The sequence below is a fragment of the Phaenicophaeus curvirostris genome, chromosome Z (assembly GCF_032191515.1).
Source record: "Phaenicophaeus curvirostris isolate KB17595 chromosome Z, BPBGC_Pcur_1.0, whole genome shotgun sequence".
NCBI classification, from domain to species: Eukaryota; Metazoa; Chordata; class Aves; order Cuculiformes; family Cuculidae; genus Phaenicophaeus; species Phaenicophaeus curvirostris.
The window spans coordinates 25,292,886-25,306,376 of record NC_091431.1 but is presented as its reverse complement, the minus strand read 5'-3'; the positions used below and the strand labels follow the sequence as shown (position 1 = coordinate 25,306,376).

General features: G+C 39.4%; 1 protein-coding gene across 1 annotated transcript in view; it reads left to right on the top strand.

Annotated features, from left to right (window-relative positions):
• Positions 1-373: 373 nt before the first annotated feature.
• Positions 374-13,491, top strand: part of AGTPBP1 (ATP/GTP binding carboxypeptidase 1) — a 62,883-nt gene continuing 49,765 nt past the window's right edge. Inside the window, exons 1-3 of the mRNA XM_069881219.1 lie at positions 374-505; positions 8,258-8,390; positions 9,347-9,417. Of these exons, the coding sequence (XP_069737320.1) occupies positions 9,386-9,417 (32 nt within the window). The 5' untranslated portion in view covers positions 374-505; positions 8,258-8,390; positions 9,347-9,385. The remainder of the gene's footprint in view (positions 506-8,257; positions 8,391-9,346; positions 9,418-13,491) is intronic.

Here is a 13,491-nt window from a genome sequence, read left to right as displayed (position 1 = left end):
TGGTGGAGCTTGAGGCCATTCCCTCTCGTCCTGTGCCCTGTCACTTGGGAGAAGAGGCCAGCACCCTCCTCTCCACAACCTCTTTTCTGCTAGTTGTAGAGAGCAATAAGGTCTCCCCTCAGCCTCCTAATGCCACGAAATGTAACGGTTTGAAGCGTTTCTTCAGGAAATGTTTTGAAGAGGAAAAAGAGGGATGGGGGAGGTAGGGAAGGGAACAAACCCCCGCCCTTCCCTCAATGCGGCTTTTTCGGATCCGGGCTCTCTAGCTCACTAAGTGCGAGGCGGAGCCCATCGCGCCCCTCCCCTCCCCTCCCTCCGCAGGCGGGGCGCGTGCGCGAGGCGGGGCGGGGGGCGCGGGGCGGGTCCCTGCGGGCGGCATGAAGACACCGGGGCGGCGGCGGCCCCCGCCCGTCCCTCCTGCCGCCTCGCCCCTCGCTCTCTCCGCAGGGGGGTCCGCGGGACGACACCTTCCCGCGCACCCGGCCCTGCCCGCCGCCCTTCGAAGGTGAAGTGACACCCCGCTCTTCCCCCATTCCCCGGGCTGACGCCGGTGCCGCGGGGGTCGGGCGGGGCGCGCCGCTCCTCGGGTAATGGGTGGGTCGCGTTCCGCGGTTTGTCCCCCCACTCTCCATCCCGCGGGGCGCGCAGGGCGCTGCCCGCTTCCCGCAGCGCCAGCCGCTCCCAGCTCCGCCCGATGCCGGGGGGAGCCTCACCGAAGCGAACCTTTCCTTGGCGTGTTGGGGGGACCCCCGCAGAGCCCCGCCGTGCGTGTTTTTCCATCGCGGGGGCCTTGAATTGGCCCTTCCCCGAGCGCGTTCGCCCTGATGATGCTCCTTTAGACAGGTGCGTGTGCCAACTCCCTTCGCAGGTCGCGTTCCGTGAAAAGGCGTCCCTGCTGTGCCGGTGGCTGCCGGTGTGCGCGAGATGCTGCGCATAATGGTGGGTGCCGGGAGGGTGCTGGTGGGATGGCCCCACCTTCTGGTTAATCCGTCGGTGAAATCATACTTGTGACCTGAGAGTTGTTCTGGAAATCGTGCCTCGTGATGCGCATGGTGCGCGCAAGCCCGTGGTGGAATATCTTTTTATTTTTGGGGTAAGGCAACGTGGAGATAATCTCCTTTTCTGGAGACCGTTCTGTTTAACATCAGGATAATCCTACCGCGTGCCTGTATTTGAATAGAAAAAAAAAATATTGCTAGTTTCTGATGTCTCAGTGCATTACAGTGATTATTTTATCTTCTGAAAGCATATGAGTATGTTTTTCCTTTTATTATTTTTTTTTCCCAAAGTGGGAGCAGGCTTAGTGTATGAAGTGAAATGTGATCTGTGTTTGTATAAAGTCCATACCTCCTGTCATGTCGGGTTTAGCTTTCAGTTGAGGTGTTGGAGATGGCAGTGCTTGTAATAAGTTCTCAAGAGATTCACAGATTGTCTTCCAAATAGAGGCTTTTGAACTTGAAAAGAACTCAGCTATTTTGTCAGCAGATGGCAACACACAATCAGCTGATTTATATTAGCTTACAGCTGCTAGGAGTAACTTTCTTGAAATTATGTGTGAGAAGCTACACTTGGAGAGGGAATACTCAGAAGAAGGCTCTCTGAAGTCCTCTTGGTTTACAGAGGTGGCTTGCTATTCCATCTCATGTTTAGGTTTCAGTTAACAGAAGGCATTCAGCTTCTCACTCAACAACTTGTCAGCAGTGTATCTTATGATTAGAGACTTCGCAGCCTTTAGAATTCATGACGATACTGTGCTGCACGTATCTGGGAACCACCTGTTTTTTGGCTCTCAATAGGTTAGTTGAAACTTCTCAAATTCCAGTATCTGTGAGCTGCTCGCTCTTAGGAGATTGTTCCTGTGATATGAGTTGCTCGTGTCTGGAAGAACTGAGCACTGCTTAAGTGAAACTCCTTAAATGACTTAAAGAGGAAGTCAAGTTTCTTGGAGTGAGTGTGCTGAACAAGGCAGCTGCTTGTGTCCGTGGTTAGGAAGGATTTGTAGTGCAAGTGTATCTCTGGGTATGTTTTCAAGGCCTGCCACTATCTACAGCTTAACTGTCCGATATCCAGTGCTAAGCTTCAAGAAGATTATGAACTGTTCAGTGTGTGTCCTGGATATATAGATGAGTCAGTGTGGTTTACGTTTGGAAATACAGTTTTCTAACAGTCAAACATAGGAAGATCAGAATTAGGGGGTAGGAGGAGAGCACCCAAACATCCATCCTTTCTTTTGCAGCATCTGCAGAGATGAAAGTCCTGAAACCATCATCCTAAAAGCTTCATGCGTTGAAAGGCATATATAGATTTTCACTGAGTCCTTAAAACAACCTTAGAACTTAGGAAAAGCAGGATGGTCCAAGGGTTTATGTACTGGAGGTAGCTAATACTGTTTTAATTGCTTTAAGTATAACTCATAAGCTAAGTGGTACAAGTCAGGGTTTTGAAAGCAAGAATGATTGCTGAGAGTTTCATTGATTGTGAGATGATTGTGTTTCTGTGTCCTAAAGAGGTTGAAGGGCTGAAGTGTATTTGAGTAGATAAATCTGCAACATGAAGCCACAGATTTTTTTCTTTTTTCCTCTCTTTTTTTCTTCTGGATTAAACTCAGGCTTAAGTGTTTGCTTTTGCTGGGCTGATTTAGTAGCAGGTTGAGATGTTTGGATTGATTTCCTTACAGACTGACCTTAGCCATCAAGACAGTATAAGCCAAAGGACCAGTTGCTAGGTTGAGAACTGGAAAGCACCTCTGATATTTAGCACTGGGTCAATGACGCATTTCCTAGAGCTGGGGAAAATTACTGTTTCTGCTGCAATTGTGCTTTCTCTCTGGTTATTTTTATTGCTGCATTCCCTGTGCCATTCACCTTCTACCTGATGAAAGGGTTATGCTAGCTGGGCAAGAAGCAGCTGACTTATGCAATTTTTATGTGGACCTGTCACGCAGGCTTTGAATGTGATACTCTGTGAGCCTGCTGATGGCAAGTTTGTCATATCATGAGGAGTAACCTTATGCTTGCTGTGCCAGTAACTTTCTAGGAGCTTCTTTCCAGGCAAGAAATAAAGTGTTTTTATCTTATTTTAATATTTTTCCAATAAGTGCACTTTTTTTTAAAGGGGGTCAGTATTAGCCAAAAAAAGCTGTAAATACCTATGTATATCAGACTGTTTTACAGTTAAGTGGACTGGTCCTAATCAGCTGTGTGACATAGTTGGCAAGCTGCTGTACAGGGCTTTAGTGCTTCAGTCTTCTGTGAAGCTTAACATATGTCGGTTTGAATATCTGAGTTTATACTGCAGTTTATCCAGTCACATCGCACAGTTAGCACGTTGCTGCAATGCAGCAATTTCAGAGGCATTTTTCTTTTTTACTATTAAAGGTTGTTAGCCTTTTCATTTTATTTTGAATTTGAAAATTAGACACGTTTTTATCAAAAACTTAACATAGTTTTGCTACTTAGAAGAGATGGCTAGCCCTAATCTTAGAAAAGTATCGGTAGTTTTTCTAGAGTCTTGAACAAACTTTTTCTCATGGAACAAATACTTTTAATGTACCCTTAGGTACGTTACAATCTTTTGATAATTCTAAAAGCTTTTTGTACTGCTCCATATTAAAGTATTAGGAAGAGATAACTGTTTGGAGTGTACACAAACCCATTCTGGCCTAGTTTACTCTTCAGTTTAAGAAACAGTGGGTCCTGAAAATTTTATCTCTGGGCTGTTGACTTGTACTTTAATTCCGACAAAACTTCCACAAAGTAAGATTGGGGATGGGAAGTCTGTTTTTGCTTTACCAGTGCTTGTAGAAGCTGGTTAAGGAACTGAGTTAGGAACAGGCAACTTCAGAAAACATATTCTCACTGCCACGTTTTTTATAACTCTGTATATGGGTTCTGTTTACTAGATTGTTGTTGAGTATGATGCAGGATTTGTCAGCTTGAAACTTAGTTGTGAAGTTTGAAGGATTTACTGAGGTTTTCAATTGCTACAGTTAAATTACAGATAAGCAAAACCTTTATGTATAGTACTATAGATTGAGCTTTCAGGATTTGAAGCAGTTTGTTTAAATAACTGTGGCATGTCATAATAGTTGGAGAGTTTTAATCTAACATTAAGTCTCACGGTTTTATTAAGGAAGTTGTTCATGTCCAATAAATTTGTGAGTTTGTATGTCTTTAAAATATGATAGAAGTGTTTTTTGTTAAAAAAAAAGTTATATAAAGAAATATTTGAGGAAGTTGTCATCTGGGGTACTGAATTGGGAAACAAAATGTCATGTGTAAATGATTAAATAGCCAGAGAGGCTATTGAAGGTATAGTTTCTAAGCCCTTGGAAAGGGGCAGTCTCCCTTATGGTACAAGGGGATGAGAAGGCAGGGGCAGCACCACTGTGTTAATAGCAGTGGCCAGTCCTTACTGCTGGTAAGGGAAGAGCACTGTGCTTTGTTAGAGAATGCTTCTTGTGTAATCTCAAGTAACATACTGGTGTTTTCCATATTGCACAGGGATATTTGTGGAGTCTTGCTGTATTTTGGGTGCTTTTTATCGTGGTGGTGACATGCTCTCTACAAGCTTTCTGGGTAGTTTGCTTTTTGGTACTGAGACGGTGACGCTTGCTGTCACATGCTGCAGTGCATCTTATTCCTACAAGTATAAATGTATTTAAGTAAACAGTCTGTTCCTGCAGACAATTTACTTCTATGTTTAGTACAGTAAAGCACAAGTAGTGTTTTCAAATTAAGACTGCTAGAGAACACCAAAGCAGTGGTCTTTAAACAGCCTTTTTAAGTGTCTTGAAAAAGAGTATTTTGACCTTTGAACAGGAGGCAAGTCTTAAGGGTATCTGGAATGGAATTCTATCAAAGACCAGTTTGCTTCTGGCTTAATCTGCACTGGGACATGTGTACTTTGTGGCAGGTAGCAGTCTTTTGGAGGCATACCCAGCAATGCTATCACCTGATGTAGTGGAGCGGTTTGATTTAGCTTTCTTTATGCCTAGCATTTATGACATTTTAAGTCACTGCTTATTTTCTCTGTTCATATTTAGTTTCTCTATTTTTTTAATTTGTTGATTTTTTTTGGACACAATTCTGTCCTTTCAACCTTTGTATTCCTTCTACTTTCACATATTAGTTTTCTTTTTTACTACTGCAGCATTTACAAAGATTTCATTCAGCAACTTACTTCCACTATATGGTAAGTATACAGCAGAGAAATTATTTGCTGTGCATCTGTTCATGATTACCTTTTAAAAAATCTTTCAAATCAATAACTTTACAGTGAACATAAGTGAAGACTGAGCTCTGGCTTTGAAAATACTTTGGGGTGCACCTAGCTTTGAATACAAAGCAAAACATCGAAATAAACTTAGTTCAACAATCTTGCAGGCTTTGCAGACTTACACTAGACATCAATAAAACCGAAGCTTTATTTTGTCTTTTCATGAATATTTGATACGTGGTTTTGCAACTTATTTGTAATTTCTTGTTTTATAATACAGTGTAAAGTATATTCTGTATAAATTATATTAGTTTTTTTTAGTATAATATGAAGTATACTGTGTATGAAGTATATTAGTTAAGAAAACGTTTCTAGAAAATGGAAACACAGAAGACATTGCAACTAGAACAGATTTAATAGTATCAATCAATAATGCATGTCCATACTTGGTTTTGAGTTTTCTGGTGTCAGTTGAAAAAAAGAACTGTCTTCTTTGGAATGGAGTTACAAAGTATGTTGCAGGAAAGTCCTAGTATTAACCAGGGTACATTTCAGAAGTCTCTGGCGTTTTTAAGGAGTTTATTTTCTATATGGTTTTTTTTCCTTGTGTCTAGATATGTGGGTTTTTTTAGTGGGGAGGAAAGAAAAGAAAATACAGAAGTAGCTTGATTTTTTTTTTTTTTTTTTTAGTTACTATTATCCTTTGAAGAGAGGCATGCTCGGTGTTATTCTTTTCAATTGAGGCATGTTAATTCTGTTAATGTAAACTCAGAATGTTTTCCAGCTTCAGTAGCAGACAAATTGTCTTCTCTAAGCGGGAGTTCTGATAGCAGGATTTTAGCATTGAAAGTGTTTTTGTTTTTAGTCCCTGTGGTCTTGAGAAGTAGGCTTTATCTAGCATGCTCTGTACATGTTGTTTCTGAACTCGTCTGTGTTTTGACAGGGTCGTTTTACCTTGTCTGACTTCTGCTGCTCCTTTGCTTTCCGTTAGCTTGCCACTTTTCTGTCTTCCATGGCAGTTTTTGGAAAACATATTTTGGGGAGATTTTCCTTTGCAAGAAAATGGGCTTGATGGCAAGGCAGCCTGGTGTAATTCCCAAATATGTATATAAAATGTATATGTATATAAACTTCCACTCTCAATGAAAAACAAAAGGGGGGAGGGGGGAGTAACCATGAAAGTGGAGCTGCTGTTGCTCAAAAGAAAAGTTTTGAGCCTCGGATGTGAAGTTACTGATTGTTTAACATGAGGATTTTTTTCAGATATGTTATCAAAATGACAATGAAAGTGCTCAGCACTGACACATTGTGATGGTGACTGCATTTTTCTTATAATAAGTTTAGAATTTGATTTTGTGTCTGCCTTCTTTATTGTCCATTAGTGAGTAATGGGAGACTAAAGGAAAGACAATTTACAGTGAATATACTTAGCTGCAGGTTCTGGTACAGTTGAGCTATGCATTACTCTACTGAGCTTAATTTGATTTTTTTCAGTTTTATTTAAATGTGGCTGTTCAGAGTATGTAGACCTTCACCAGAATTATCGCTGTCTTGGAGAGGCCGAATATCTTGGTTTTCTTCTACTGCATATAAATTGACTTACTATTCAGGAAGATGGTCCTCCTGATGAGTCCTTCCAGTAATACCTAATACATGAGCCTGAATGTGAGGTTGGAACGAAATGGTGCCACTTGGTATTTTTAGCTGTCCTTTTGAGCAAAAGAAAACAACTTTGCAATAGTTCTTGCCATTTGTGCAGTATCTTTGTGGTCAGCATTTATTCAAGAAGTAGAGTCTGGGTTCCCTGTTATTCTGTTACATTTCAGCACATGCCGAAAGATAAATATTGGGGTATCCGTGGCCATTTTGCACAAGCTTAGCTGCTGAGTGGCAAATTTTCACAGGGCTGAAAAGGTGGATTAGTGGAGAAGGTGAGTCAGTGGCTCAGTGACAAAGAATTCACCTAGAAGGGAGGCAGTTGGATGTCACATGAGGCATATCTTTGTTTTTCTGGGGAAAAGGTGTTAATTAGATACTTCTTTATGTATGTTTATTTTATCTTAGTATTGGTAGCATTATTATAGTGAGTACAGCTTTCTGATACAGAACTTTACTTCTGGAGAAGTTTCATATGAGGAAGAAGCTGCCTGTTTCACCTGTGCAGGTGGGAGGAGGCGGGGAGGGATAATGTTCTACAGACATTGTGAAAAGGCAGAGGGAGATGAACAGAATCCATCATGTATCAATGTAAAGTTTAACTAGTCAGCACTTCCTGGGCTCTCTGCTCCCCTCCAACTTGTGACTTTTTTTATTTTAGTGGTTGTTGTTGGTCTTTTAAGTGTAGAACAACTAATGTGAATTTACCCTCTGGTCTGCTACTGCTGACCAGCAAGTGGCATTGTGTTTAGAAATTATTTTTAAATTGAGACTTACATGCCATCTGCCTTTACCTTTCTATCAATCCTTTATTCAAAATAAGCATAATATTAAAAGTTCTGAAAATAGTTTGGAAGTCTTTGCATCACCTAGTAAAACAATAGAGAGATTTTTATTACTTTAGCATACCTAAATGTGTGACCAAAACTCTATGGATTGCTGTTGTGTGTTTCTGGTTTGTTTGGTTTTTTTGGGGGGGCAGAGGTTCTTGTCCTTTTTCTTATCTGCTTGTTTTTTTTCCCTGTTGACTGGGAGCATTTGCACATTACTGCTTACTGAAATACTTTGTAATGAATTTAGAGCAAAATAATTTAAGACCTTGGGGTTCAAGATTGTTCAGCTGTGTGGCTGGCTGTACTTGTACAGCAGATCAGTACACTATAATATGTAGACACTGTTGGCACTGACAGACTGTTCATCTTTCTGACAGTGGATCAGTGCTGCGAGCAAAACAGCACTTGGCTACTTGCATTTCAAGAATCTAATATTTCCCCCCAGTAAGACCTGCAGCATACTTTGAATAATCCAAACTTTAAAATTTATGAAAATATCTGCATTGTGGTGGGCACAGCTATTCTCTTGTAACTGTTTGTCTTCTTTAAAGGAAGTCAAGCTAGTTTGCACTTGAAGGTTACTTGGACAAATCTAGGACACCTGTTGACTTGAGTCAAGCTGGAATTCTTGTGAGAAGCTAAGCATTTGTCTCCTGGCTGCTGGGGAAAAGATTTTGCTTTCAGGTAAGTTTGGAAATAATCTTACTTCATACTTCGTCTGCTTTAGCCTTTTGGCAATTGCAGAGTGGAATTACAGTAATTAAAACCTGATTATTCTAGGTGCTGAACAACAACGATTTTTGAGAAGCCTTTCAAATTGGTCTTGGGGGCAGAGGCAGTGCCAGGCTGTATATATGTGTTTGACTGAATTTCTTGCCTGCGTGTCCCAAGAGAGCGAGAAGTTTATCTTCCTTGTTCTCACCACATGTGTCTTTGAACATCCTTTTTACTTTCTGCTCTGTCTTCTACCTTAAAAGTAACCACTGTGCCCTTTGAGGACACTGTTTTTCTTAGTGGGAGTATTTGTCATTCATGTTAGATATCAAACGGAAGTACTGAGGTTCAGTTAATGATCCTGTAGACTGCAGCCTTTATTGCTTGGAGGTACCATTTGTGGAAGCAGTGTACCTGGAGGACGCTGTGTTCTTAAAAGTACAGGAAGATTGGGTCCTTAGCATGATACGGTTTCTATCCAATAAATATATTCAGGTCTTGCTTAAATAAGAACACCAAACATTCCATGTTTCTCACCGTGCCTCCAATACTAGTTATCATTTAGATTAATGAAATGGGAGACAGAAATAAGTATGTGGTGCAATCTCACAATATTGTGAAGTAAGTTTAAAGTAGTATCTTTATTGGCTTCAGTAAAAACTTTGTTCAATAAAATTCTCCCATGTTGTTTGCTAAATAACTTATAATTTTCTATTTTATCATAATCAGATGCTCAGAGCTTGCTAGGACTGAATCATAATGCAGAGCCTATTCCATACTTATATTGCAATAGTTTATTTTAAAAGCAGTCAATGCAAATTGTCTTATTTAACTTATCGAGTGTAAAGGCATCCAATATGATGGTGGCATTCAATCATTAAAGAACAGAAGATATTAATAATATGTAGTTGCTAAATATCTTCCAGGTTATTGGAGATGGTGATCTGAAGAATCAGTTTTCCGATATGAACAAAGTAAAAACATCATCTGAAAAAAGGTAAATTTAGAACTTTTCAACATCATTGTATTTGAGACTTGTAAAAAAAATGAGGTTTTATCTTAATAAGATCAGTAAAATATAAACTATGGGTCCTTAGTGGGAATGTGTAAGTTGATTTCCTGAAACACTGAGGGAGTCAGTACTGGTTGGTAAAAAGTAGCTTCACATTTATTAGATAATTAAGTTCAGAATTTTTGACTAGTGTTAGACGTGTTGAAATACAAAATATACATTACATTTCATTAAAAAATGAACAGTTTAGTCATTTCATAGAACATTGGAAAAAACAAAATTATTTCTACTGAAAATATTAAAGGACAAGTTTGTAATACAAGTTTCTATAAGAAACTATGGATTTGTTGTAATATGTGTATCATTATCCAGCAATGTTGCAGTGCAACACACAGCTAGGATAAACAAGATTGAGATTACAGAAGATCTCAAGAATTAGAAAGTTGTTTGTTATTTTCATGATAACTTGGTTTAGGAAATATTTGACAAAGTTATGAGATTATCTGTGGGAGGCAACGTGTTAAGTGCCAGGGAACTATTGAAAGGTTTTCAGTCTTACTCTTTTCTTAAGCTAGCACAGGTTAAACTGTTTTGTTAAATCAAACCATGTAATCAGATTTAAAAAAAATATTCTAAGGGCAGCAAAATAGGGAATTTTGGCTTCAGTCTTAGTTCTCTGAAACATCAACTATTTTCCAAATGAGTGAGTGAATTTGCATGAAGGACATGCTCTGCTGTCCAAGATATACGTCCAAGATATAAAATTAATCTTGGGATGGATTTAAAATATGAATTTAAATAACTGAATGTAGATCATCTTTGCTGTTGCTAACTTTAACAGTGGAGTGGTTTGACATAAGAGCCAGGGTGTTCCTCTGAAAGGTGGATCAAAAGGAATAGTAAAGAAACCATTACATTTTCTACTTGGAGTATATTAGTTCTTTAGGTATTACGATCAGCAAAGTGAAACTTGCCCTCCACAATGGGTATTCTTGGAAGTACTACTACCAATTCTAATATGTAAAGAATACTATCACAAAGGGTATTAGGTGTTTGTAGAGCGGCTACTTAGGTGCCATTTATTCTTTAGTTATTGAGCTAAAATTAAAGTTTCCATCCCTGTAATTCAAACCAGTTATTCCCCAAGTCATCAATAAATTATGGTGAGTTTGTTGTAGAGAGAGAACTGAGAGCTAATTGGAAATACCAGCTCTCTATTTTGTGATCGTGGAGGTGGGTGAGAATGGTTGGACTCGATGATCCGAAGGGTCTTTAACAACGTGGTGATTCTATGAATCAAGAATTGGAAATTTGCATTGGTATAAAATGAAAACAAACGCATGAAAAGCCTGCCTCCTTTAAAATAGTTATTTAAAGACTTGCTGCAACATGCTGAAACACAGGAGACCTGTTTGCTGTGAGAAGGGAAAATACTCCTGATAAATTAATGTGCTTGCTAACTGCAAACAACAGTTTGAGCGGAAGTAGGTACAGTTGGGCAACTGAAGGTTTCTGATTACTTCCTTCATTTGACTATTAACTTTTGGAAGGCTTCTTGCTAAGTTATTAGCCGAAACCAGTTTTAAGATAACTAAATTTTTATAAGCTGCTGTGATGGATGTTAGAGTTACCTTTCTTGTTGTCAGCAGATGTTTACAAAAAGTGTAATGATGTGTTTTATCATTTACGTGGTGATAGTAGTGTACAGTGGGTAATGGAGAGTTGTGAATCTAACATTTCTCTGTAATGAGAGTAGGAATGCTTAAACATTTTGGGAGCTGGTGAGACTGGACAAAATATCCTTGAAGTGAGTTAACTTTCATTGATATGTTTTCTTATTTGGAGACTTCCTGTTCAAATGTGAAACCCTGAAGCCTTTTGTCCTTCGCTGTCCTGGCGTTTGCTTCCTTTGTATCTACTCATAGCTTCCCTAAGCAGAGGAGGAGGAAATCCACAAAGCTTTCTGTTTAGAATCATGCTGTGTGGTTTAGATGATGTCTAGCTTATTCATACTTCCTTTTTGCAAGCAAGATGGTTGTGTGAGGGGCATATTAAGCTGCTACATTTGAACATGGGGTGGAGAAAAGATTTCCTGCCTATGGAGGCATCCAGTGTATGGGATCCGATATTTTAGCCAGGTTAACTTCACATCAGGATGCTTAAAGAATGTCGAAATCTATCCCAGAATAATAGCTATTGTTTGTCATAAGAACTCAAGAGATTTGCTTTAAGTAGTGAAAGACAGAGATGGCCAACCTAGTGGTTGTGTCTGTGGGAGTCAAGGAGCAGAAACCAATTCTTTTGTTCACCCTTATGCTCTCTTCTTTGCACAGAAAGAACCTGGAAGAACGAACTAAACGGGTGAGGTTGCAAAAAGCCAAAGTTGGTTTGAATAGTTTTTGAAAAATACATCCGATTCCTGATTTGTGAGAGAATAACAGGTCTCATGAGCAGGAAAATGGCATTAAAATGCCACGTATGTTTTTAAAGATATACTAAATTAGCCATTGCAAATGATTGTTGTCAGAAAGCTAAGACAAGTCCTGCATCCAAGTGCTCTGAAGTAAAAGCACTGACTGGATGCCAGAGCAGTGGTACTTAATAGTTGCCAGAAGCAAATGGTGCACAGTTTTTCATGAGCTCATTGTTTTTGGTTATGATTAATGATAGAAAATATTTTATGCTTCGGCTAATGATCTGAGAGAGATGAATGAGTTCTTGTTAAATTTGCGGACAACTTAAAGTTCTACAAAAATATTGGAGGACAAAATGAGTTCAAAATATTCTTGTAAAATGCACAAAATGGTTAAGAATATCTGAGGGAAATATGTACAAAGTGCTGTGCTTAGAGAGGTGTGTCACTGGAACAGGTGAAGAACAGGCTCATTTTAAGTGGGGAAGGCCAGAAATAGTAAAAATAAGCTCTGTGGAGGAACAATTTCAGTGAGGGAATGCAAAGGGTTAGAACCAAGTTGCCTTTGGTTGTTGAATCACTATTTTTGCAAACTGTTGAGGACTGGTTGGGCTTACAGCTGTCATGAAGAGCAACTGTGATGACCATCGAACTCTGAAACTAACAGTTTATATGGCCTCAGAGTTTCTTTTGGTTCTCCTTAGTCATGAGTTTTAGAACTAAAGGTGGAGACTACATGTGACCTTCAGTGACTCCTGAGGCTCTTGTGAGAAGACTTTAGAATGGATGGTGTGAAAAATGTCTCTCTTGGCAACAGGAAGGTTACTGCATGACATTGGAAACCAAGTTTAGTGTGAAATGCTGGCCACAGTGCATAGGGTATTCATGTGAGCTTCTGCAATGTCAACAACTTAATAGTAAATCTGGCTTTGACAAGACACTTTTTGTACCATTCTGACTATTTTCTATTATCTAGATGTTGGATTAAAAATAATGAATTCCAGTGTCTCTGTTTTGGAGAGCTATCTTCTAGAGTCAGGTCCTGAATGATTTTTTAGTCAAAACATATATTTGTGTTACGTATATCAGAAAGCTTCCCATGCAGATTTGGCTTGCATTTTTTTCTTGGATCAAATGGGTTGTTACAGCAGTATTATGTACAGGAATAGTTTGTCAGGCTGGCTGCTGTAATTCCTGTCTTACAGACTTTTCAGTTTACTGTGCAGACGTTGAAGCGTGTTGCAGTTTTATAACCACTCTGTATATTAGTTTAGAATGCAAATAAATAAGAGTATAATTCTTGTTTTAAGAAGAAAATGCAGTAATAGCTTAGAAGAAATCAGGATTTGAATTGATATTTCAGCATGGACTCCGGGCTGGTGTTATTTTCAAGAGTGATTATTGGGTATGCTGAAGATGTGAAGTTTGGCTATATTTCTTTTGGGAGATCTCGTGCAAGATGAATAGCTTAAAACCATTCTGAAGATCTCTAACTGCTACAGTGAGTGCTTGTGGGTTTTGATAGAAATTCTGGCACTAGGAGGAGATTGTACCTCTGAATCTTAGGATTTAGGTACTACCACCCAGTGGTGACAATGACTTACCCTTCCTAAACTTTTTAAAGGTTTCTCTAAGGATGGAGAAGT